Source organism: Canis aureus, chromosome 8 (genome assembly GCF_053574225.1).
Source record: "Canis aureus isolate CA01 chromosome 8, VMU_Caureus_v.1.0, whole genome shotgun sequence".
Classification (NCBI taxonomy): domain Eukaryota; kingdom Metazoa; phylum Chordata; class Mammalia; order Carnivora; family Canidae; genus Canis; species Canis aureus.
The window spans coordinates 45995958-46021429 of record NC_135618.1 but is presented as its reverse complement, the minus strand read 5'-3'; the positions used below and the strand labels follow the sequence as shown (position 1 = coordinate 46021429).

Sequence of the window (25472 nt, the reverse complement as noted above, 5' to 3'; positions counted from 1 at the left end):
AAAGAGACGGAAATCCTGGTCCCATTCGTGGAGCTGACAGTCCCACGGGCAAGATGGATAATCAAAAAAATCGGTAAATTATCTGGCGCAGGAGATGACCAGTAATAGCAAGGAAAGCACAGGGGCGAGCGGGGTAAAATTATACTTTTTAAACACGGGAATAAAAATGCCCCACTCAGTGGAAACCAGAAGGAAGTGACAAGTAGGGGTGTAGGCCGTGCAGATATCTGAGGAAGAGCATCATGGGCAGAAGGCACAGGCTGTGCAAAGGCCCAGGGGCCAGGCCCTGCCCAGTGAGGTCGGATGTGGCAAGGAGGCCCACGGGGCTGGGGTGGGGGGAGCAGGGAAGGCAGGACAGGAGATTGAGAGATGCCTCTTCAAGGCAAATGAGGGACCCTGCTCCCCCGCAGAGCCCTGACAGGTTCTGAGCAACCAACAGGGCTCATCTCCAGGCCGATGGGGCCCGCGTGGTGCCTGGCACAGTGACTGCCAGTCACACACCCAAAATACCCCTTTCCTTCCTTCCTTCCTTCCTCGGAACTTTCTTGGGGCTTCTGACCTCCAGGTGGCTGGTCTCCTGGTTCTGGGCTGTTCCACCTCATGGCTATTGTTCCCCAGAGCACACTTCCGACCTCGTACTAGGGGCTTTTTAAGCTGAAAATAATTCAAAGCCAGAAGGGGCCCTTGGTGATTGTTTTCATACATTTCCTCTTTCCAGCAACATTTTTAAATTTCTGCACAAATGTGGCACCTCGTCTCTGTTCAAAACAAGAAAGGCTTCTATCTGGGGTGCGGGGCGGGGAGAGCAGAGATCAGAAAGGACAGAGAGCTGGTGGGTGAGCAGCTGGGGACCTCGGGCAGGTCACTTAACCTGCCGAGGCCTCACTTTTCTCATCTGTAAGATGGGAGCGGGTGGGGACTACCTCCCAGACTACATATAAATCGCACTGAGCACACTGTGGGTGTTTAATAATTTCTTCCTAATGGTTAGGTGATTTTTTTTTTAAGATTTTATTTACTTATTCATGAGAGATGCAGAGAGAGAGAGAGAGAGAGAGAGGCACAGGCAAAGGGAGAAGCAGGCTCCCTGCGGGGAGCCTGATGCGGGACTTGATCCCAGGACCCCAGCCAAAGGCAGACGCCCAACCACTGAGCCACCCAGGTGCCCCTGGTTAGGTGATCTTAGATCTCTAACAAGGATGACACAAGAATTTAGCTTCTTCCTTTGTTGGAGCAAGAGCCAAGCAAGCTTTAGAGCTTTGGTCACCTTCTCCGGGAGAGTCCCCGTGGCCTGCCCCCCGAGCCACCGCCAGCCTCCCATCATAGCAGGGGTGATTGTCTATTGACACCGGACTGCAGGCTCACTGAGGGCAGTGGACTCTGGTGAATGGAGGAATGGGAAAGAGCATGTTCCCCAGCAAACGGACCGCTTAGCCTCACACCCAAGAAGCTCCAGCCCCAGCCCTGACCGGCCGGGCCCCAGAGGCTGGAAGCTGGTGTCCAAAGGGGCGAGTGAGAGGATAAGAAGGATTTTGGTGGGGCGCCTAGGGGGCTCAGTCAGTTAAGTGACCGACTCTCGATTTTGGCTCAGGTCAGGATCCCAGGGTCCTGGGATCAAGCCCCGTATCCGGTTCTGCACTCAGCACTGATTCGGCTTGTTCTGGCTCCCGTGCTCTCTCTCTCTCTCTCTCTCAAATAAGTAAATAAAATCTTAAAAAAAAAAAAAAAAAGAATGACTTTGGGGACCCACGTCCATTCCCAGTGGCACAGGCCCAGCTAATAATGCTGGATAAGGACCCCCCATGGGGACCCGAGACCATCCACTGCTCTGCTTACGCAAACTCCAGCTTCTTGAGGTCCCGGACAGCAGGGAGTTCTCCAGCTGTGTCTTCCGAGGAACTCCTCGTCCTGGGGAGAATGGGCAACGTTCGCGGGGAGCACCGTATGTGTCCCACCCAGGATGTCTGCCTGAGTGCCCCCGAATTCCCAGGGAGGCCTGCCTTCTTTGGGGGCTGTTGTTGGCCTTCGTTAAAAAAGGAACACCCCAGAACAGGATGTTATGAAGGCATTCCTGTGGGTGTCGTGGAAAGAGCCTCGGAGAAGGTGCTTGCCACACCTGGCCCAGGTGGCACACAGTAGGTGTTCATCAAACCTGTCCCAGATGGCTCACAGTAGGTGCTCACCAAACCCTGGCTAGATGGCACACAGTAGATGCCTACCAAACCCTGGTTAGATGGCACACAGTAGTTGCTCACCATACCCGGCCCAGGTGGCACACAGTAGGTGCTCATCAAACCTGGCCCAGATGGCACACAGTAGATGCCTACCAAACCCTGGCTAGATGGCACACAGTAGGTGCTCGCCAAACCCTGGCTAGATGGCACACAGTAGGTGCTCAACAAACCTTGGCTAGATAGCATACAGTAGGTGCTTTCCAAACCCAGCCCAGGAGGCACACAGTAGGTGCTCCCCCAAACCCGGCCCAGGCAGCACACAGTAGGTGCTCAAACAATGGATGCTGACAGAATGAGAAACGGCTGTTTCATAGTCTTGTTTCCTCTGCCCTCTGGACCTTAGAGCTCTGCCGTCCCTATAGCACGGGGGCGATACTGGTCCCGGCCGCCTTGAAAGGTGGCCCCCGGTGTCCCTTCTGTCCCTAGATGCGGACGGCAGCTCCTCGACCCTGAGCAGGGAGTCTCTCTCTGGCTGTAGCTGAGCATGAATCGGGTTCACGATGGCAAGTTTCACATGGCACAAAGTCATGGGTCCTGGAGGCTCTGCCCCGGGTGGCGCCTGCAGTGGGAGAGTCTGGGCGGCCTGGGGGAGGGCACGGATGTCCCAAAGAGGGGAGAGGTACCGATGGCAAACATAGTGTTGGGTCCTGGCTGTCCTCAACCTGGGTGGTCTGAGCCACCTGTCACGCCCTCTCCTCCTCACCTCTGGATCTGCACGAGGTTGCCCAGGTCTTCCACGTCCTTCGGGGACTTGGCCTTGAAAGGCTCGATGGTGAACTTCTCCTCCACCGCCCGGAGCAGCTTGGTCTCCCCTCGCTGCTGGAGAGACTCCCACAGCCCCACCGCGTCACTCAGCGCAGCCCTGTGGAGGAAGGGCCTCAGACCCGGGCACAAGGACCGGGCTAGACCATAATGGAGGGGCAGCTCCATGAGGGGACCTCCTACCTATTTAGACACTTTCTGTGCTCAGCCTCATCCCTACCTCCTCCAGGAAGCCTTCCACGACCACTCCAGCTCTTACCGATTCCTCCCTTTTCTCAGCCCTCCCAGTGGTTCTCTTTTCCTTTGTGCTTTGGCTACCAGGAAGCTGAGTGGTTGAACCAGTATAAGGGCTCGGGTAAAGTGTGTAGGAGGTCCCCTTCCGGTGGGACAGATTTTCTGCAGATAGGACCCAAGGGATCAAACAGATCACAGAAGGATTTAAGTGAGCCCAGTTAAGGAATCGGAAGGGTGATATATGATCAGATGCAAGTTCTAGGAAGACTGCTCTGGTGCTTGAATGTGAAGCAGACTGGAAAAGGGAGGAGGGGCTTGGGGAGCCCGAGGGGAGGCTGTGGCTTGACTAGGGAACGGAGAGAAGAATACGAATTTGAGCCCAGATCAAAGTCTTAGATCCTAAACGTGGCCCAGTGGCACCTGGCAGGTCTTCGAATATGGGTTGAAGGTGTGCCTGCATGGCTCAGTGAGTTAAGCATCCAACTCTTGGTTACAGCTCAGATCACGATCTCAGGATTGTGAGATCAAGCCCTGAGGGGAAGGGGGGGGTCTGTGCTCAGCTTGCAGTCTGCTTGAGATTCTTTCCCTCTTCCTCCCCACCCTCTAAAATGTAAAGAAAGTAAATTTAAAAGCACAAGAAACAAACATTACCCCCAAATATTGGTTGAAGACGCTGCCCTTCACTGGCTGTGTGACCTTGGGCAAGCTACTGTCCCTCTCTGAGCCTTGATGTCCTCATGTTAAAAACAGAAGGCATTGGGACACCCGGGTAGCTCAGTGGTTGAGGTCTGCCTTCGGCTCAGGGTGTGATTCCGGGGCCCTGGGATCGAGTCCCACATCGGGCTCCTCGCGGGGAGCCTGCTTCTCCCTCTGCCTGTGTCTCTGCCTCTCTCTGTGTGTCTCTCATGAATAAATAAACAATTTTTTAAAAATGGAAAGCATCACTTCTACCCCCGCCCGGCTACTGTGCCGGCCTATGAGACCCCCACGGCGGAGGCCCTCTCCCCCTGTCGCCTGCCCCCACCTGAAATGGGTGACACAGCTGAGTCCCACGAGGCTCCCCAGTCCAGAGGGGTCGATGCCAGTGCTGCGGAGGTCCAGGGAGAAGTCTTGGCCCGCCGCCGCCAAGGCGCTGCCCAGCACGTAGGCGTTGGGAGGCGTGAGCCGGGTGCCCAGGAAGGACAGGCGACCCGGGAGCCCCTGCACCACGTGCTGCCAGAGCGCAGGGTCCGAGGCCTCGTGGGCACAGTGCAGCAGCTCCAGCAGCCGCCCGGCCCGGAGCGTCCCTGGCTGCAGCCGCTTCAGGTACCTGCTGAGCACTTTCTGCTTCCTGTCCCCCAAGGTGACCCCGGCCGGCCCTGCCAGGGCTCCGAGGCAGTCGGCATGAGGCTGGAAAAGCAGCCCGGCCAGGAAGCGCGGTACGCCTTCCAGCCAGTTGTCGTAGGGCCTCTTTTTCCTTGGGGTCAATGCCAAGTACTGTGGCAGCTCCTTGTCCTTGATCTCACTGCTCAGGGCCAGCCACACGGCCCCCAGGAAGCACTGCAGGAGGAAGCTGGAGAAGGCCAGCTCCGTGTCTGGGGCCCCCGGGACGGGCCGCACCAAGCCCTTGGCCACGGCCCAGGCCCTCACCTCCGCCGACGGGAACTGGCTCTCCTGCAGCGTGCCCCGGTGTCTGCGGCCCAGCTCCCACGCCAGCCTGGCCAGTCCCGCCAGGGCCCCCGGGGGGCTGTCCTGGGCCGCAGGGCCTAGCAGGCCCACGTAGAGTCCCGTGAGCGTGGAGGGCAGCTTGGCCCCGTCGCCCAGCTCCAGGAGGGCCTCGGAGAGCTGGCACACGGCCTGGCACACAGTGGGGCTGTGGCTGTGGCTGAGGAGGAACGGCTGGCCGCGGAGGAGGGCCAGGGCTCGCTCTCGGTGCTCCGTGGCCCCAGAGTGGTCCAAGTAGCGCGTCATGTAGGTCTCGGCCTGCTGGGCCGAGAAGCCGGCCACCTCGAACACGACGTCGGCCTTGCTCAGGCTCTGGGCCAGGCGGCCCCGGGGCCGGGCGATGAGCAGCAGGGTGCAGCCTCGCAGCAGCTTACGCTGGAAGAGGCCGGCCAGCAGCCCCCGGAGGGACTGGGGCTCTGTGGACGTGGGGCCGCACGCACCGTCTTGGCCTTCGAGCCCCTCGAAGGCATCCAGGATGAGAAGAACACGGTCGGGCCTCCTCAAGATGTGGCCAAAGACTTCGTCATCCACGGGCTGCGGCCGGGGCCCCAGGGAGAAGAGCAGATCCTGCAGGCGGTACGTGTCCCCCGCACGGTCCAGACAGTGGCAGGGGATGTAGAAGACGAAGTCGTACTGTGGCAGCTGGCCGCAGGCCCAGGCCCGGCTCACTTCTCGGGCCCAGCAACTCTTCCCCTGTCCTGCTTTACCCAGCACAGCGATCACCTGTGTCTCCCGCGGCCGCCGGCGGTCACCCGCGGCCAGCAGCACCTCGGCCAGACCCCCTCGGGCCAGCTGCCGCTCCGCCCAGTCCGGGGTGGCCAGCTCCCTGTCCTGGCTCTTGCTGCTGCTCTTCTCCAGCCGTGCCCTCACCAGCTCCACCTCCACCAGGATGCCATCCGGGCCTGCGGGCTCAGCCTGGTACTTGTCTCGCAGGGAGCTGCAGAACTGCTTCACGCTCTCTGCAAAGTCCCAGGAGGGTGTGAGTTGCGGGGGGGGAGGGTGCCAGCGGCAGGACCGGCCATCATGAGGCCAGCCTGACCACCGTCACTAGCTTTTTCACCCACACGCCAGTCGATCCCCACCCACTGCCTTCTTTATTACTGCCTCGTTCAGCTACTCATTCATTCGTTCGCTCACCATCATTCACCTGTCTTCTCCCTTGTGTACCTACCCACCCCTTCATCTACTGGCTAACCCCCTCTGCTCTTGCTCACCTACTCTAAGAAGGGGTGGGGGAGGCATAAAGGGTTAAGAGAGTGGAATCCAGGTATCTGGTTCCAATCCCAGGTCCACCACTAATTACTGTAATCTGGAACATGTCCTAGACTCCGCTGTGTCTTGGGGCAATGCCCCAGGAGTCCCTCATCTGCAGAAGGGGGGCTAACATTAGGGCCGTGTGCGACACGTGCGATTTAATGTATCTGCTTAGAAGAGCACATGGAACAGAGGAAGACATCGGAGCTCGGTCACCCTCGCATCCCACCTTCCCTCGCCCCCATGCCCGTAGTCACTCTTTCCTTTGTTCACTCTCCCCTCATCATTCCCTCAGCACTTGGGGAGCACCTCCGAGGCCAGGCCCTCGGTAAACATGACTTACGTGTTGTGCATGGTGGACTCAAGGGAGCATGTGAACAAATGCATGTGAGCCAGCCGACAGAATGGGGTTGAGTAAGGGATGGGTGAGTGAGTGAGTGAGTGAGTGAGTGAGTGAGTGAATGATGGAGAGGCAGATTTGGGCTTTCACCTCCTGCCCCTCAGGGCACAGAGAGTCCACCACCACTCACCGGGCAATTTTGGAGGCTTGCTGGAGACCTCGTGAGCTGCCACACATCGGGGAGGGGACAGCTGGTCCTCTGGAGATGAAGCAGTTAGGGTGAGAGGCCTGCCCTGGGACCTCCCTGCCTTGGGGACATTCAGTCCTGAGTATCCCAAAGGCAGAACCACTGCGGGCTGAGTCCTCATCCCCCCAACCCCACCCCCATCCCCCAAGACCAAGGTCATAAGGTGGTGACCTGCAGGGACCCTGCTTCTCCCTTTGCCTGTGTCTCTGCCTTTCTCTGTGTCTCTCATGAATAAATAATTGATTTTTTAAAAAAATATTAAAAAAAAAATTTATCTATGTAAAACTTGAGATTTATAATTCTGCTGACAATTCAGAAGATCTGGCCACACTGGGTCTCTTTTTGTTCCAGGTGACCAGGAGCTAAAGGCCAGTGGTCAGATTTAGGTGGAGCAAGGGTTCTCTTATGACTTTCACTCCCTGGAGACCCTCCCTGCCTTGTTTTACCCGTACACACAGCCTCCCCGTCCCTGGGGGCGGCTCAGTTCCTCCTCCCCAGGGCCTCAGTCTTGCTTCCTATAGCTCTCATGGGCCCCGAGGGTCCTTACCTGTCATATTTGCACGGGAGGTCAGGGCTGGTTCTGGCATGCCAGGAAGGTCAGCGGCAGATGGGGCAAAGGGGCTGGTGGAGCCAGGCCGATCTGGGGACTTGGGGAGACTCTGCACGGCTGGGCCACTGGAAGGAAGCACCTGGCTGGCCTGGGGCATCTCCCCTACATTGGGACAAAGGCAAGCAGTGAGAACTAGCCAGGTATTCGCCCAGGCACCCACTCGGGTCACCCCCACCCAAATTAGGCTGCGTGGCTTGGAAGTCTGGGGAGGAGATCCGGGGGCACTTCCAAAGGAGGACATTTCAGGACAGAACTGAGGAAAGAACTCTGGAGTTACATCTAGCTCACAGCGACTTGGTTTCCCCACCTGTGAAATGGGCACAGTCAGCTCACAGGCAGCTTAGGGCAAGTGCTACTATAATACTCTTCCTGGGGATCCATGGGTGGCTCAGTGGTTTAGCACATGCCTTTGGCCCAGGGCGTGATCCTGGAGTCCCAGGGATGGAGTCCCACATCGGGCTCCCTGCATGGGGCCTACTTCTCCCTCTGCCTGTGTCTCTGCCTCTCTCTCTCTCTCTCTGTGTGAATAAATAAATAAAATCTTAAAAAAAAATACTCTTCCTGCTGTGTGGTCAGTGTCCACTTGCCTAGATGTCAGGGGCACTCCCTTGCTTCTGGTCCCCGGTGCATACAGAAAACTGGTGTACGACCTTTAAAAGATGCTCTTGGATTGGCTGAGAGTCCCCCTTGCCCCTTCCCTGGCTTCATCTTCTCTCTCATCCCTGAGAGCCCAAGCGAGCCTTGCCCTGGACAATTCACAACCCCCAACCATGGGAGGTCAGCAGGGGCCATCCTGCCGATCGCAAAATAAGGCAATTCCAGAAAAGCTACACAAGGATGCACACCAAACCACGCTACCCTGAGAGTGCGGAAGAGCCTCAGTACCTCTGGCGAGCATCTCTTATTGTTTGGCTTGTGAATGAGCATGTACTGTCATCGTGATTTTTAAATAGCATGAAGTTTAGTACAGAGGAGGGGGAAAATAAAGCAAAGCTAAGGCTTGGTGGGGGGAAGTGACACATGGAAAGCTACAGGCCGCTGGCTGGGTCACTCACCCAAACCACCTCGGGGAGCTCTGCTCTTCTGCTTTGATTTTTGGGAAAGGGGGTCAGAGAAGGGTGTTCTGGGGGAGGGTGTATCATGAGAAGGTGCTGCACGCCTGGGGTTGGGGGGAGGATGGGATCAGGGAGGAGGCAGGTAGCAGCGGGAGGGGGGTGCGGGGGCGGCCAGGCCTCACACACTCACCTTGATAGATGACCATGCCAGACACCCCTGTCCCAGCCCCCGAGATGGGCCAGAGCCCCTGGGGCAGGGAGGGGAGGCTGGGGACGATCTGGATGCCACCAGCAGGAAGACTCAGGCAGCTCAGCAAGGAACCAGAGGCAGGTACTGCAAGAGGCAAAGGCATGAGGTGGGAGCGTCCGGAGCACCTATGTTCCTCATCCCGTTTCATGATTATTCGATGGACATCTGACAGCGCCACCGTCCCCTGGAGCAGCAGCTGTGTCTGGCTGGCCCATGACGGTGTCCCCAGTACCCGCAGAGTGGCTGGCACAGACGGGGTGCTCAGTTCACAGCTGATGAGTGATGAGGGCTGACGGGTAGACGCCCCAATCGGTGGGCCTTCCCTGCTCTATCTCCCAGGGGACGTGTTTCCTTCCAAGGCACATTCCCCGGCACAGGCTGAGTTGATGGGGACCGTGAGGGTGGGACTAGCTGGGTGGAAGTGGGCTACACAGAGTGGGTGGGGAAGTCTGCTCCCCAAGTCCCTAACGTACCTGGCATCAGGACAGTCTCCCCGAGCCAGCTCTGGACAGGTGCGGGCTGCTCGTTGAAGATGGCAGGTGATGACAGGCAGGGAAGAGCCGAGGGGTCACTCACTGACTCCACCAGGAAGGTGCCGGTCACCATGGGTACAGTGAGGGGCTCAGCTGTGAGGAAGAGGAAGCATGTTAGATCAACGGGACCATGGGTGGGATCCGAAGGGGTCTGGAGGGACCCTTCTGGGGAGGACCTCAGAAGCAGAGTAATCTCTCCTGGCAGTTAGAGGAAGCTCCCATCTTCTTCCCAGCCCGAGGGAAGCTGCTCTGTCAGCAGCTTCTCTGTGCCAGGCAGCCCTCCAGCCCCCAGCCCTTTCCCTGACACCAGGTCCTGAGAGCTTCCTAAGGTGGAGAGCCACAGGCAGGACAGAACCTATGAACAGGCTGGTGCCTGGGGCCCCTACCACCTTCCATGGCCAGCTGCTGAGCCCCTTGGGGGACCCTAAGAGGCCCCAAGCACTCCCTAAAGAAGGCAGGGGCTGTATGTGTCCCCTTGTCCCCCATCAGACTGGGGCAGGGGTTTTTCTCCTCCATTTAGTAGGGACATAGAAGAGGGTAGAAATTTGCTTCTCCCATCAGTTTGGGAGCTCCCCAGAGGGACGATTTTCCTATCATCCCGGGGTCTTCACAGGGAGAGTTCCTATCTCCCCCATCGGACTGGGGTAAGTCTTTGAAAGTAGGAACCCAGTGTCTCCCATCAGACTGAGAGATTTCTGAGGCCAGGGATCACTTCTCCATCATTCTGGATTCTTTTTTTTTTTTTTTTTTTTTTTAAGATTTATTTATTCATGAGAGACACAGAAAGAGAGGTCGAGACACAGGCAGAGGGAGAAGCAGGCTCCATGCAGGGAGCCTGATGTGGGACTTGATCCTGGGACCCCAGGATCATGCCCTGGGCTGAAGGCAGGGGCTAAACCCAAGGATACCCCATTGTTCTGGATTCTTCATGGACAGGGCTCCAGTCTCTCCCATCAGATCGGTTCTTTCTGAGGGTAGGGATTAGGCTTCCTTCATTAGATTACGAGCTATTTCCTCACTCTGTCACTCAGGGGTTGGTCCCCCCCCCCACCCCACACACACACTTTGTAATCACAACCAGGACAAGAAGGGAGGTTACAAGAGGGGAGGTGAAGGGAGAGGAGGGGGCATCTGGAGGGAGGAGGCAGGGAGCTGAGGAAGAGGCTGACTGCGGCATGGGGCTCTCAGGAGGCCAGAGGGTACTGGGTGACCAGCTGACCCTTGGTGACTCTGTACTATAAAAGGAGAAGTGTGGCCTGGAGGGGCAGTGGAATAAGGCAGGAGGCAGGATCTCCTCTCTGACTCAGAATTAAGAAGAAGGGGTGTAGAGGGAGAGGCTTGGTAGGAGAAGTTGAACCTCCCAGCAGCCCTGAAACTGCAGAACAAGGGGTATGGCATCATGATCTTGGTTTGCATCCCAACTCCGCCTCTCAGTAGCTGTGTGACCTTAGATGAGCCACTTCACCTATCTGAGCCTTGGCTTTCCACTGCCATTCATACATGCACCTGCAGAGGCCCTGGCCTTCCCGCCTCATCATCTCCCTGGGCCCACCCCACCCTGCTCACCTAGCTTCCTGTGCTTCAAGTCCACGGGCAGTTCCTCTGGGAAGGCTGCGGAGAGAATATCATGGTCAGGTGCCCGGAGGAAGGTGTGGTCCAAGCCATGAGGAGCCCAGGAACCCCAGCAGCCACATGGCCCTGCCCTAAATGGTGGGGAAGTGGCCTTGTGGGTCCCCTTGCCTCCCCTTTCTCTGATCGTTCCTGCTCCCTGCCTGTCTGGCTGTGCCCAAACCCCACCTTAAACACCCAGGGCTAATGAGATACTGGAAGAGGCAGGGGACACAAGATGAGTTTGAATTTAGAAAAATAAGCATTGAAAAAAAAACCTGCTTTTGGTCTTTTCCTAGCTGTGCGTCTTTGCAACACAGCCTCTGTGAGCCTTGATGGCTCATCTGTGAACCCGGGGCGGGGATTCCTACTTAGCCCGAGTGCACTGAAAAATCGTGAGCTAAGTGCCAAGCACTAGCACGTCAACGGAGAAAAACCCTATGTGTCCCTCAGCCCGGGGCTGGCTAAACAAATTATGATTCACCCACCCAGCGAAATTCCATGCAGCCCTTAAAAAAAAAAAAAAAAAAAAAAAAAGAACAAGAATGCTAATGGACATACAGGGAAGGGGACTTGTGTCTGCACTTTACTTTGAAAGTTTCCCAAAATAAAACGAATGGATGAATGGGTAGGGAAAGGGGGTGACAGATGGACAGAGATGCGTTAAGGCAACTAGAGCCAAACAGCTGTTTGCAGTACGATTCTTTCGCCTTTACTTTACACTGAAAAGTTTTGTAGTAAAATTCTGGGGACAATATTTCTTGAATGAAACAAAAAAAACAAGCAAGCAAGAGGAATATTCCCTGATGAATATTGTGTTCTCCATCAGTGATACAGAAATGACCTCCCAGGCATGTTAAATGAAGAAAGCCAGGTGCAAGAGAGCATTAGTAAAACTGTGGTTATTTGTGTAGTGAAAAAAAAATTTATTTTAAAGAGCTGGCTGATAGACAAATAGAATTTCCTAACAGGGTAAAAAGGGAACTGGTCACATAGGCTGTTTTCAGGGAGGGAAACTGAGAATCTAGGTAACAGAGGTGGGAGGTTGTTTGTTTGTTTCACTGAATATTATTGCATCTTTTGAATTTTTATGCTATGTACCTGCTTTACCTGTTAACAAATAAAGAAACAGGTATGAGTCTGACACATGGTCTGGAGCATAGTAAGCTCTTACTCAACTGTTATACCCATTTTACAGATATGTTAATTTGGTGGACATTCACTGAGGTGCTACAGCAGGGACTGTGTTAGATTCTGGGGATGCAGTTAATGAGTAAGGAAGACAAGATCCCTGTCCTCACAGCAGGGAACTAGTCAAAAGGCAATAGATAGAGGCACCTGGGTGGCTCAGTGGTTGAGCGTCTGCCTTTGGCTCAGGATGTGATCCCCAGGGTCCTGGGATCAAGTCTCACATCAAACTCCCTATGGGGAGCCTGCCTCTCCCTCTGCCTGTGTCTCTACCTCTCTCTGTGTGTCTCTCATGAACACATAAATAAAATCTTTTTTAAAAAGGCAATATATAAAAGGCAATAATAAAAATAAAAGTAAGTCCAGATGGTGGCAAGTGCTAAGGGGCTAGGAGAGACACAAGGTGAAAATCAGTGAGGTGATCTATGTGGAAGGGTGGTCAAAGAAGGCCTTCAGGAGGAGGTGACAAATTAGCCAAGACCTAAAGGATTCAGAGGAGCCTGCTATGGGAAGAACTGGGGAAAGGGCATTCCAGGTAGAATGGCAAGTGCAAGGGCCCTGAGGCTGCAAAGAGTAGGTGAGCTAAAGAATGGGAGGAAGCCAGCGTGGCTGGAATGTCCTGGCCCATGGCGAGTTTGGAGAGTTGGGAATAGCCGGATCATATAGGCCTTGTGTATGTATTTTGTAGCTGTTGGAGGGTTAGGAGGACAGCTAAACTATCTGATTTGTACTTAGAAGCCCATGTAGACTGACTGGTGAGGACAGATTAAGGAAGCACAGAGACTGAATAGGAGGCTCAGAGAGGTCCAGGCACTCGCTCAAGGCCACACAGACCATAAATAGCAACCCGGGACTCTGACTTGTTCTTGCTGACTCCAGAATCTGCACCTGAAGACACCTCCCTCAAACACAGAGGTGACAATGAAGAGTGAAAGAGAAGCCAGGGCCCAAAGGTCCTTTGGGAAATGGCAATCAAAATAGCCAGGGGCAGAGACGCACATGGAGAGTGGCCCCTAGCACCCTGGGCTGTCTGCTTCCTCCCTGGGTCACCAGGAGCAGCAGTGAGGGGCGTGGGGGGCGGAACATCCAAACCTAGGGAAAGCAGATAGGGCTTAACAGGGGAAGCAACTGGGAGCAAAGACAGGGCCAAGAGTCAAGCAGGCCAGGGTCAGGTCAGAGAGGGGCTTACTCACGTCTTTTCTGACTTTTCTGTCCTGCTTCCTCTAGCACCTCCACAGTCTCGCTGATCATGTCTTCTAATCCTATATGCTCGACTTTGGAGAGAAACCAGAGACACCAACACACAGTCAAAGGATGCCCAAAGTGAGCCTCCATCGTCCCTACATTGGGCGGGGATGTGACCACCCTTCCAAGGGTGGCCGTTAGATGTGACAAGGCTCCCCAAGCAACAAGGAAGGGAATACAGGCTGAGCCAAGAATCCTCCCACTTACTGAAAATGTCTTTGCCCAGACCCTCCAGTTGGGAGTCCTGGAACACGTACTGGTCCAGTTCCGCTGCCCAGACAAGGAAAAGAACAGTCAGTCGGTAGAGTTTTCTGAAAGCCTATTGCACCCCTATTGCACCTACCTTGGGGTAGGCCCTCAAGGCTTGGCACACACGGGGGGGCTCAGTGTGTGCTGAATGAATGATCAAATGAACGAAGCAACACTGAACCTTCATGGCCTCTTAATCTAACTGAAGGGATGATGTACATCCATGAAAACTTGACTATTGCTCTAAAGTAGTACAACACGGTTGTGGTAGCATTGTCATGGGGTTTAAGGTTAAATTCCAGCTCTGTCCCCATTAACCCTACTAGCTGTGCACACTTGGACCAATTACGTAATCTCTCTGGGATTCCAATTCCTCTTCTGCGTAATGAGAATAAGTAATACCTACAACCCAAGGATGGATGGTGAGCATTAGAGGCTCCACACCAAACACAGCAGCTAGTACACCACAGGCGCTTAATAAGTAGCGGTTCATTGTAGAAAGTGGTACATGACTGGGAGCCAATGGGGAGACCGTGATCATGGCAAGAGGTCAGAGGAAAGAGTGTAGGGTAGCATGGGCCCAGCAGGGAGGGCTCCTGAGGGAAGGGACCCCGGAGCCAGGCCTTGGGAGATGGTCAGAGTCAGGGAGGTGGGAAGTGGAGGGCTCCGGGCAGTGGGGACAGGGTGAGGGAAGGTGTTTGAGAAACTCAGAGACAGGTGCCCGCACTGAAAGTTTCATGTTGGGGAAAGGGAGGGATTGATTTTTATCAGCAGTGGAGAGCCAGAAGAGGACAGCAGTGACCGTGATGACTGTGATGATGGTGGCAGTGGTAGCGGTGGGGGGCACCTGACTCCCTCTTTGCAAACTCCTTTCCTAGACACTTTACATGCAGAAACTCATCCAATCCTCAGCCATTCCAGGAGGCAGGGGTGAGTATCATACCCACTTATGCACAAATGGGAGCTGTTTTCTAGACATATATCAAGATACCTCAAATGACTGCATGCCCAGGCCAGAGCCTGGCTTTCTAGAAGCACAGAGAAAACCCACAGACGTGAGGAACAGATGTGGATAAAGCTTCCACCTCCACTTGCTTCGACAGCTTCTGTTTCCTGTGTAGATGCCCCCAAGCGAAAAAGCCCCTCAATCCTAAATTGAGGACCGCATGCTGCGATCCATCATCACTGCCTCCAGTTGTGAGGAATACGAATACCCTCGGCACCGAACACTTCTGCTTCCTCAAGTTAAGTTACGAGGAAGGAAAGGAAGTGGGCAGACTTCTCAGTTCTGTAATTTTTGAGACACAGTTACCACTCCTCTCCATTTTCCACTTTGTGTGCTACAGGATTAATTGTGCACCATGGAAAGACTGGCCACGTTCATGCCAAGCACAGACCTCCTGCGTGGTGTGGTTCTTGGTGTGCCGGGGAAAGGGCCACCGAGGCCAGTTGTGCAGGTCATTCACTGCACATGGATGCCCAGCAAGAGGACAAATGGGGGCTACATCTCCAGAAGAGGGGGCATCTTTTTCTAATTCAACAGAGCCTGTTTGAGATAGAGGTCATCTTGGGAGACGAGGGAGCATTTGCCCCACTCCCCTCAAAAAAAAAAAAAAAAAAAACCCAAACCAAAACATCAACAGCAACACCTCTCTCTGAAGATTCTGCCCTTATCTGAAAGCTATTGCCCTTTTTAAACCTGCAAATTAGCCTCCCAAGAACCTCCCCCACCCTAGACACTTTCTTTTTTGTGGTTAAAAATAAGGACTTTGAAATGAGCAAGATCTAACTTTGAATCTACGCATGACTATTGGCCCACTACTACTTCTACCTAATGCAGCCCCGGGTATGGTGCTTTACTTCTCTAAACTTCTGATTTCCTGCTCCATAAAATGGAGATACTAACACTAGTTACTTCCTTTGTTGTTGTAAAGCTTCAAAGCACTGACGCACATACAGTGATCTGCATGCAACAGGTGCTTCCCAAAGGGTAGATACTACAAATAGTAGTTTGGTTTAGGTGCTGGGGAGGAAATCAGGGAGGGAAAAAAAAATTAAAAAAAGAAAACAGAGAGGGGTAGGTGGTTTGGGCTGTGCAGAAGGAAGGAAAGAAGATTAAGAAATATAAAAAGGTATAGAAATGGAGGCAGAGAATGTTAAAAGTGAGATGTTGTTTGCCCGGTGGTCATTGGCGAACGGGGTCGATCTCCCTTCTTCCCCCGAGTCTCTCTTCTAGCCCTCGCCCCACATCCCCCATGCCCTGATTCGTGAGGGAGAAGCCTGCTGTGGTTTGTGGTGGATGGCAGAGGTTAACAAAAGAGAAAAAGGAACTCTCCCCCTCAGCTAGCCTTCTCCCGGGTTTCAAACGCTTCCTCACCGATATTGGCATAAGCCTCCCTGGTCTCTTCGTCACCTTCCATGTCACACAACAGTCTGCTGAACTGTTCGCAGTTGATGGTGTCCATGTCGGGTTCTGGAGGGAAAAGCCCCATGGATGAAGGAGGAAAGGTCTGGGAAGAGGGCTGGTGGGGAAGGAAGGCGAGGTGGGGCGGGGCGGGGAGACCAGATGTCCCCTTTGAAAGCAAACAAGCGGTCTGGAGCTGTCTGTGGTGCTGACCCGAGCTCCAAGGCCAGAGCGTCCCCCAGTTGCTGGGTTGCTAACTGCGTTAGCTGCAGGATGAGGGCGGAGGTGAGCAAGGCCACGTGAGGGGGCGGGGGCGGTGGAGGGCCCACCTGAGAAGAGCTCAATCTCTTCTCTAGCCAGGTCCGTCTGGTCATAGAGGTGGAAGAGCTGCAAGGGATCGGTACTGCTGTTGAGAAGCTCCAGGTACCCGCCTTCCAGAGGCCCCAACTCCATGGTGGCAAACTGTCCACTGTCTGGAAGGAAGACACGTTCGGTCATCACAGGGAGCGTTGGAAAGATGTAGAGAATTAACACCTACCACCGTTCCTAGCTGGGGCACCCAGTGAAGGCCAGGGTTTGGGAGGGCCAAGGATGTGCTCATCCAGCACCTCTTATATGCTCAGGGCAGTGGAGAGAGGAAGCCACAGCTCCTTCCTCCAAGGAATTTATAATCACTCTGGGAAGATGCTCATGATACAGGGAAGGGGACTGGGGAAGCGTAGACTCAAAACGCCTGACACCTGGGAGCCAGGTGACTTGAGTTCCACATCTGGTGCTGCCAAGAGTGAGAACGGTTGAGATTTGCAGAGCACCTAACACGGCCCAGACCCATGGGCTAGCACATTTCATTCTCACACCAACTACATGAGGTGGATACTACTACCATGCTTCTTCTCCACATGAAGACACTGAGGACCAGAGAGGTGAAGCTAACTTGCACAAGGTGACCCAGGTCCGAATTGAACCGGGATTTGGTTCTGGGCAGTCAGACACAAGGAGATGCAATTAAGTGTTTTTGCTCTACTGTCTGGGGTGACCTCGAGCAAGTCTCTGCTGCTCCTCTCTGTGTCTCAGTTTCCCAATCTGTACATTGGAGGAGTCGCAGCTGATTCTGAGATTCTTCATTTGGTGAAGGGCATATCATAGACACCAGTTCATTCAATCTTCCAAACACTCTGGAGATGTCCACACAAAAACTTATATATGAGGCCAATGCATGGAAATGTGGGACGCCTGGGTGGCTCAGTGGTTGAGCGTCTGCCTTCGGCTCAGGGTGTGATCCCGGGGTCTGGGATCGAGTTCTGCATTGGGCTCCCCACAAGGAGCCTGCTTCTCCCTCTGCCTGTGTCTTTCATCTCTCTGTCTCATGAATAAATAAATAAAATCTCTAAAAACAAAACAAAACTTATATACGAAATTTCATAAATGTATAATATCTAATGGCCAAAATATGGAAACAACTCAAGTATCTGTCAATAAATGAATGAATAAACAAAATGTCATAAACCCATGCAATGGAATACTATTCAGCCGTAAAAAGAATAAAGCACGGACACCTGCTACAACATGAAGGAAACGTGACATTACGCTCGGCAAAAGAAGCCAGACACAGAGGGCCATATACAGTATGGTTCCATGTGTATGAAATGTGCAAAATAGGTAAATCTTTACAGATAAAGTAAATTAGTGGTTGGCTAGGGTTAGGGGAGTTGTGGAAAAAAACCTGGGAAGCAACTGATCATGGGGTTGTGCTTCTTTTAAGGGGGATGCCAAAAATGTTCTTTAGCTGATGTGAGCATGGTTGTGCAACTGTGCAAATACAGTAAAAAGCCCACAGAATGGTGCATTTTATTTTATTTTTATTTTTTAAAAGATTTTATTTATTGGGCAGCCCAGGTGGCTCAGTGGTTTAGTGCTGCCTTCAGCCCAGGACGTGATCCTGGAGACCCGGGATTGAGTCCCACGTCAGGCTCTCCACATGGAGCCTGCTTCTCCCTCTGCCTGTGTCTCTGCCTCTCTCTCTCTCTCTGTATCTCTCATGAATAAATGAAATAAACATCTTTTTAAAAAAAAACAGACTTTATTTATTTGACACAGAGAAAGTTCAGGTCGGCAGAGCAGCACAGAGAGGGAGAAGCCGGCTCCCCGCTGAGCAGGGAGCCCAATGTGGGGCCTGATCCCACGACCCCGAGAATCAGAACCAGAGCCGAAGACAGACACCCAACCAACTGAGCCACCCAGGCGCACCCTGAAAGGTGCATTTTAAATGGGAGAGTTGCATGCCATGTGCATTACATCCCAATAAAGCTGTGCGAACAAAACAAAACCAGCCGGGGAAGATCGGCTTTATTGGCTCCATTTTGCAGACGAGGCCGCGCAGCCTCCCTGGTGCACGCAGCTCTTGCTGGCTGGAGCCCCTCAGAGGCCTCAGGCCCGCGGCTCCAGCCACCCTGCTCCACTCCCTAGTGGCTTCATTTCCTGGACCCCCTTTAGCAGAGTACCACAAACAGAGGAGCTCAACGCAACAGAGCCTTAGTCTCTCACAGTTCTGGGGGCCAGAAGTCCAAATCAACATGCTGCTAGAGGCTCCAGGGGACAATCCTTCCTTGCTTCTGCTAGCTTCTGGAAACTGGAAAGGATTCAGCATTCCTTTCTTTGTGACCTTGTGTCCAAATCACTGTCCTCTCTGCCTCAGTGGTCGCATCCTCTCCCCTTCATGTCTCAAATCTTCTGCCTTTCTATTATTATTATTATTATTATTATTAAAGATTTCACTTATCCATCCATGAGACACAGAGAGAGAGAAAGAGCAGAGACACAGGCAGATGGAGAAGCAGGCTCCCTGTAGGGAGCTCGATGCGGGACTCGATCCCAGGACCCTGGGATCAAGCCCTGAGCAGAAGGCAGACACTCAACCACTGAGCCACCCAGGTGCCCCGCCTTTCTCTTAAAAGACACCTGTCTTTGGATTTAGGGCCCATCTGCATAATCCAAGATGATCTTACTTCAAGATCCTTATCTCAATTACGCCTAGAAAGACGTTTTTTCCAAATAATGGCAGGGAAGGAAGGAGAGGCAGGGCAGGGCCTGTCACATTCGGATTCTAGGGATCTGATGTGGACATATCTTTCGGATATGGAGGCCACAATTCATGAAATGCAGGTATTTGCTAGAAGGACTCAGAGCTTTTTGGAAGAGACGAGAGGAGAGCTGGCCTCGAAGTGGCTTGCCTGCGCGGCAAGAAAGTGGAGCCAAAATGGGATCAGGAGAACACACACCCAAGTCACCACCACCTTCCAGCTGCTTCTTTTCATTTGACGTATTAACGATGCTCACCACCTACGGAGGGTCTCCACCGGGTATCAGACCCCAGGTATCACAGAGAAAGAACTTTCCAATCCAAGATGGGGCCCTGGCTGGGGCTGCCTGCTGATAATGGGGTTGAGTGGGGGCCGCAGGAACCCAAACATCACAGACTCGCCTCAAAGGCCCAGCCAACCATGACTAGAGGAAGGAGGACCAAAAGATGGGGCCCCCACCCTCTTCTGGTGGTGAAACCAAGCCTGGGGAGCCGAGAGACAAGAATGCTACCCCTCCCAGCACTGGCCTGGGAGCCCGAGAAGTCTGTTCTTTCCAGGGCAGCCGGAAAAGACTTCCTGCCCCTAAATCTTGCCCACTGTCTTCCTACCCCAGAGTCACTGTGCTATTTATGGACCGCTTACCTAGTAGCAGTCTGCCTCTTGTTCCAGGCAGCCAGCTCTGGTGACAACAGCTCTGGATGGAGCCCAGTCAGTTCACCAACGAGTTGTGTGACTTTGCTCAAGTTCCCCAAGTCTGCCAGGGACCTTCAGTTCAACCTCCTTCACTCTACAGAGTGGATGAAACCCTGAGGAGGGACACCTGTCCCTGGCCAAGCCTGAACCGGATCCCCCCACCGGTTCAGCACAAGACTCTCAGTCCAGTGCTCTTTCCTGCCAGCCAACGTGTTTCCATTCATTGAACAACCCCCTTCATATCTAGGCCCAGGAATAGGGAGGGACCAGGTCCTATCACAGAAGGGTGATGGCAGGAGGTGCAGTGGGGAGGGGCCTGAGGAAGCATAACCCAGCCTCACTACTGACAGGCTCAGCTTCAAACTTTGGACAGCATCACCAAACACGATCAGACATCAGAGAAACACACTGACAGAAGAGAGAAACAACTTGTGTGAGCTTTGGAGTCAAATTGTCCACCTCTGAAGCCGCCCCTACCTACCAACTCATCACAACCTGGACAAGTTCATTTTCTCAATCTCCTGGAGCCTCAGTGTCCTGATTTGTAAAATGGGAATAGTCATCAGTAACTCATAAGGATCAGGTGAATTAATTCTCATAAAGCCCTCAGAAAGGCGTCTGGCACTTAGCAAGCTCTTCGTGAATGGTGGCTTAGAACAGCACCCAACACGTACACGGTGAGCAAATGAGGGTGATGGCCATCATCATCACTATCATTATTATTAATTATTATTAATTCATTTCTAACCTCTGTGGGGTTGACAATGGGACTCTTTCTCTTTCATTCATCCATAAGTCACAACATTGTGAAGCCACGCTTTCTGTCCTTTTTACATAAGGAGGCCCCACAGACCCCATAGGAGCAAAAAACCCCACAGCCAACAATGCAGCCTGGGAGGTCTGTACACTTCCCCATCGCTACCACCGAGAAGGTGCCTGGGAGAAAAGTCATCTGTGGGCCCAAGTTCTGTGTCATTGGCTAAACCCAGACAATAAGACACCTAGTCTTGGGGTGCATGGGTGGCTCAGTTGATTAAGTGTCGGACTCTTGATTTCGGCTCAGGTCGTGATCTCAGGATTGTGAGATCAAGCCCCGCATTGGGCTCTACACTGAGCTTGGAGCCTGCTTCTCTCTTTCACTCCCTCTCTGGTCCCAACCACTCCCCGCCCCCTGCTCACGTGCGTTCTCTCTCTCTTTCTCTCTCTCAAAAGAAGGAGAAGGAGACATCCATGGTCAGATACCCCCAACATACACTCAGCACTTCCCTTTCAGCTACCCTGAGCTGAACCTTGCACTTCATGTACTTTGTCTTGAGAAGACAGAGATTTGCAGCTCATAATGGGCTCATAATGGGCCTTCCCCCAACAACCCCCCATCTGAGCTCCCCGAGGGCTCTAGGAAGAAGGCAGGATTTAACATTTGACAGACGAAGATACTCAAATACTTTTGTGCAATGGCTTGTCCAAGGTCACCTAGTTGGAGAGTTTGAGTTTGAATCCTGGCTAGCAGGCATTAAGCAAGTGACTTAACCTCTCTGAGTTATTAGTTTTCCCACTACTAGATCAGGATAATGACTCTTCCCTTGAACCATTGAAAGGCCAAGAGAGGTTCTCAGAGGCACCCAGGAGGCCCACAGTCAAAGGAATCCTATTATGTTGGGACGGTGCAGAGCTGGGGCTCAGTTCTGGAGTCCAGTCTCCTAATCTCCATCTCTCAAAGCCACAGCACCTCCCATTCATGCCAGGATCGACTTATATCTTGGCTTGGGACCTCCCAGCATTCCCACAACCTTGTTCTCTATGTCTCTAGATGTTTTGGAAGTGCTTCGAAGGCCCCTGACTGGACTCTTTCCCGACGTGTCACTCTAGAAGGGACTGGGGACAGAGATGGCTCAAATCACCCCACTGAGGAGACAGTCCCCCTCAGCTGCCCCAGCCCAAGGCAGATCATACAGGCCAGGAGTCCCGTGAAGGCAGGAGCCCTGTCTGTCTAGCTCACCTATCCTCGAGACTGCAGCCTGTACTCTGCTGCAAGCCAGGGGCTCTCTCCAGCCATGAAAGTGATGCATTACTAGAATTCATAGGTGCCCATTGAGGGCCAGTCCCTGAATGACACGGTGTACGGACCATATTCCATTCAATCTAACACACACATTTGTGATTTGCATTCCCATTTCTCAGATAAAGAACCAGGCTGAGAGAAGACTGGTAGGTTCTGAACTAACTGACTGGCTCCAAAGGCCGTAGCTTCTTTGAATCCCTCTTGGTCCCAAGGCACCCTGGGGAGGCTCCTTCGCCTGGTGACAGAAGGCGTGGGTGACAAGATGATGTCTCCTTTTGTGGAGCTGTCTGGGGCACAGCAGAGAAGTGGTCTGTGTCTTCTTAGTAAACAGGCAGTATTTTTAGAAGGTCCTCTTGGAACCCTCCTGTCCCCCTGGGCCACCACCTTCTACGTCCAACTTGAGCAAAAGTTCCTAATCTTTTTGCCACCAAAAGTCCCTCTGGGGGCTCACTTCATCCCCACTTTGGACTACACCACAGATTTTTAAAGACCGTAGGCACCCAAATGGTTTCTAGACTATGTTCATTCCTCTTTCTCCCCTGAGGGAAATCAAGGAACCCCAGACCATGCCAACTCGCACTTCTGTAACCTGACAACCCGGGTGTGCAGCCCTTCCAGGTGCCAGCATACCGTTCCTTCACTGCTAGGAGATTCTTTTGTGTTGGGGGCTTGCTGGACACTCTATACGTATAATCTTGTTTCAATTGTCACAGCAACTCTGGGAAATTGGTCGTATTCTATTCATTTTACAGAAGATGACAATGAGGCGGGGCTCAGTGGATCAGATGCTTTCTTTCCAGATAAAAGGAGTGTCTGAGGGTCTAAGGCAACGTTGAGAAGGAGAAAGGGGCACCTTTGCTACCCCCAAACTCTTGAGTGCTGCTCTGCACTGTGATAAAAGAGCAGGAGAAGAAATACTTCCCGGCATGTTGGCTATGCTTCTCCCCCTGAGGAAGGAATGGAAATCTTCGAACCGTGTGGCTAGAGACATGGCATTGTGTTCCCGCTTGGCCTTTGATCTTGAGAACCTCTGAGCCTTAGTTTTACCAAATGGGTGTGGAGCCCACTCTGCTGAGGTACTCTGAGATTCTAGATTCTTCATTGCTTGTCAGCTTTCCCCCCTCCCCATGCCCCTAAGGCCCCCCCCAACACCACCTTGCTCCCCAACTTCATGAGCACCAGCTGCTTCCGGGGTTCAGGTGGTGGCAGGAAGCCAGGAGCCCCAGGCCATCTTATCTTCCCTGACCAGCCCCCCATAGTCAGTGCCTCTGTGGGGCTCACAGATCAAATAAGTTCCTCTTTCCTTGCACCTTGCAGTCCTCCAGATAAATTCTAAGAGATACGCTGCACTATTTTTTCCCCAAATCCATAAAACAATGATTTACTGGGCACCTCCTCCCAATCCAGGGGTCCTAAAGCTGTTTAAAACATAGTCCCCACCAAGAAGCTAGCAATGTAGACTGAGATAATATTTTATGAGGGAGACAAAACATAATAATAATTAATAATAATAAGATGGTTAAGAGTGCAGGCTCTGGGTTCATATGCCAATTCCCCACTAACTGTGTGACCTCCTGTAAGTTCCTCAGCCTCTCCTGGTTCTGAAATCCACTGCATTTGGTTGGCATAGCGTCTACCCCATTGGGTTGCTGTGACTTGCCTCGAGATATTTCCAGGAAGTGCTACAGTTGTGTAAGTTATAAAATAAAAACAGCAAGGTATTGCTTGACACTGTACAACTGGCCAAAATTAGAAAGCTAGGAAATGCCAAAGGTTAGTAGAAGTGGACTGATGGAACCACCTTGGCAAGCAACCCAGCAGGCTTCAAATACGAAAGGATGCAAAGCTCCTACCACCTTACAATTCAAGGTTGGGTAGAGACATCCCCCAAAAACTGCTTCCACAGCACCACAAGAGGATGCTTCCACCCCCTTCAGAGGATGCTCTGTACTATTTGTGGTGACAGAGGACGGATGCCATGTGGGGGCCCATTGCTGATGGAGGGACAGTAAAAAATAATCACTATAATCCATGGAGGATGATGCAGTGTTAGAAGCGACAGGCCAATGGCCCACACAGCAACACAGCAGAGTAAAAAAGTCAGAAACAGAATGAACTCTGAGAGCCCAATGTGGATGTGCAGAGCGACATCCATGTGCATGAAAAAGCAGCACAGATGTTACAAGAACACATGGAAACACAGCGACACACCCTGAACGCATTAGAATGCAAATCTTGGAAAAGGCAGAGCTGCTTTAAAGGGGATGGAGAGCCCACAGCCTTCCCTTCCAGAAAGGGGCTGCAGAGTCCAGTTAACACACAGCTCGGTAGCAGCCCGGGTGGTGCAGTGGTTTAGTGCCGCCTTCAGCCCAGGGCGTGATCCTAGAGACCCAGGATGGAGTCCCACGTCCAGCTCCCTGCATGGAGCCTGCTTCTCCCTCTGCCTGTCTCTACCTCTCTCTCTGTGTGTCTCTATGAATAAATAAATAAAATGTTTAAACATACACACACACACACACACACACACACACACACACACAGACACAGCTCAGGATGAGCCTTTCGACCTTGGCCTCCAAATACTCTGACCATTTTAACTATACGGTGCTATGCACAGGTGCTGCATGTAGCATCCCACTACAACCAGGATGAACCCCCTCAAGGGGCTGAGGCCGGGCGTCCATCTACCAGTTGCTGGAAGGCAAGGGGTTCCCAGCTCCCAGCTCTGGGAATAGCTCGAAGTCACAGCCCTTCTCCAAGGGGAGCCCATGTCTGATGACTGGTCTCTGCGGGGTGCAAAGGTCTGGTCTGGTGCCTCAATTTGCAGTAACCCCAAAAGCTGTCCCAGCTCCAGTGTGCTCTGTGGGGGCAGAGGGGTGGCTGAAACCCCTCTTGAGACTTCCGGCTGCCAGCCCAGTCCTCCCTGTGCCCAATCTTGCCTCTTTCCTCTCCCTGCGGTGTCCCCCCACCTCACCTCTCCCCAATGCACTTCTCCCATGTGTCAATCTTCAGCTCTGACCTGAGACCAGATCATCCTGTTTCTTCACAAGGAGGCCTGGAAATCATAGAGAACCCCACAAAAGCCCCCACAGAGACCACCTCTGAGAGCTTGGGAAAGCCACCTATCTTCTCTGGACCCCCTGTCCTCCCCGTAGGATATTCACCTCCTTGCGACTTGGAAAATCTTTGGGATTCCAATGATACCATCTCAGCTGCTGCGTTTATATGGCACAGTTATGGGGGCCAAGGGGCCTGGTGGAGGCAGGATGGGAAGGCAGGAGACGCCCCCCAAGAGCTGCGGGTGGGGGAGGGGTGGTCGGTTCTTGTCCAGAGTACAAGTCCCCTCTGGCCCGCCTGGCCCCACCCACCTCCAGGTGGCTTCCCTCTGCACACCCCAACATTCCAAACTGCTGTCAGTGACCTGGAAAGGAGTCCAACAGGTTCCCCCCCACACCATCCCCCCTGCTCCCCGGAAGACAACCTGAGCCAGACAATCTGGGATGGGGAGGGGAATGAGCACCCGGTGGCTGCAGGGAGCAAAGCCAGGCCCCTAGTTCCAGTCCGGCCTCCCAGCCTGACCTAACCGGGTGCCTAAGCCTGCACCAGCGCCAGGCCCTCTGCTGGGTGCTGGAGCCTCTGAGCCATGAGCCATGGGCCAGCCCTGCCTTTGACAACAGAGCCAAGCCATCAGCAGGCTTGGCTGTGAAGCAAAACTCCCTG

General features: G+C 53.3%; 1 protein-coding gene across 10 annotated transcripts in view; it reads right to left on the bottom strand.

Moving 5' to 3' along the window:
- CIITA (class II major histocompatibility complex transactivator) overlaps positions 1-25472 on the bottom strand; it is a 47219-nt gene that overhangs the window by 7955 nt on the left and 13792 nt on the right. For 7 of the 10 annotated variants that reach the window (XM_077906628.1, XM_077906620.1, XM_077906623.1 and 4 more), the window contains exons 2-13: positions 16247-16390; positions 15891-15986; positions 13472-13534; positions 13213-13293; positions 10790-10834; positions 9164-9316; positions 8631-8774; positions 7323-7487; positions 6719-6832; positions 4255-5893; positions 2938-3096; positions 1837-1908 (exon numbers count right to left, since the gene is read on the bottom strand). In XM_077906628.1, the coding sequence (XP_077762754.1) occupies positions 1837-1908; positions 2938-3096; positions 4255-5893; positions 6719-6832; positions 7323-7487; positions 8631-8774; positions 9164-9316; positions 10790-10834; positions 13213-13293; positions 13472-13534; positions 15891-15986; positions 16247-16390 (2875 nt within the window). Of the gene's footprint in view, positions 1-1836; positions 1909-2937; positions 3137-4254; positions 5894-6718; positions 6833-7322; positions 7488-8630; positions 8775-9163; positions 9317-10789; positions 10835-13212; positions 13294-13471; positions 13535-15890; positions 15987-16246; positions 16391-25472 lie in introns of those variants that run through there. The other 3 variants (XM_077906621.1, XM_077906622.1, XM_077906629.1) reach the window with 3 other exon arrangements.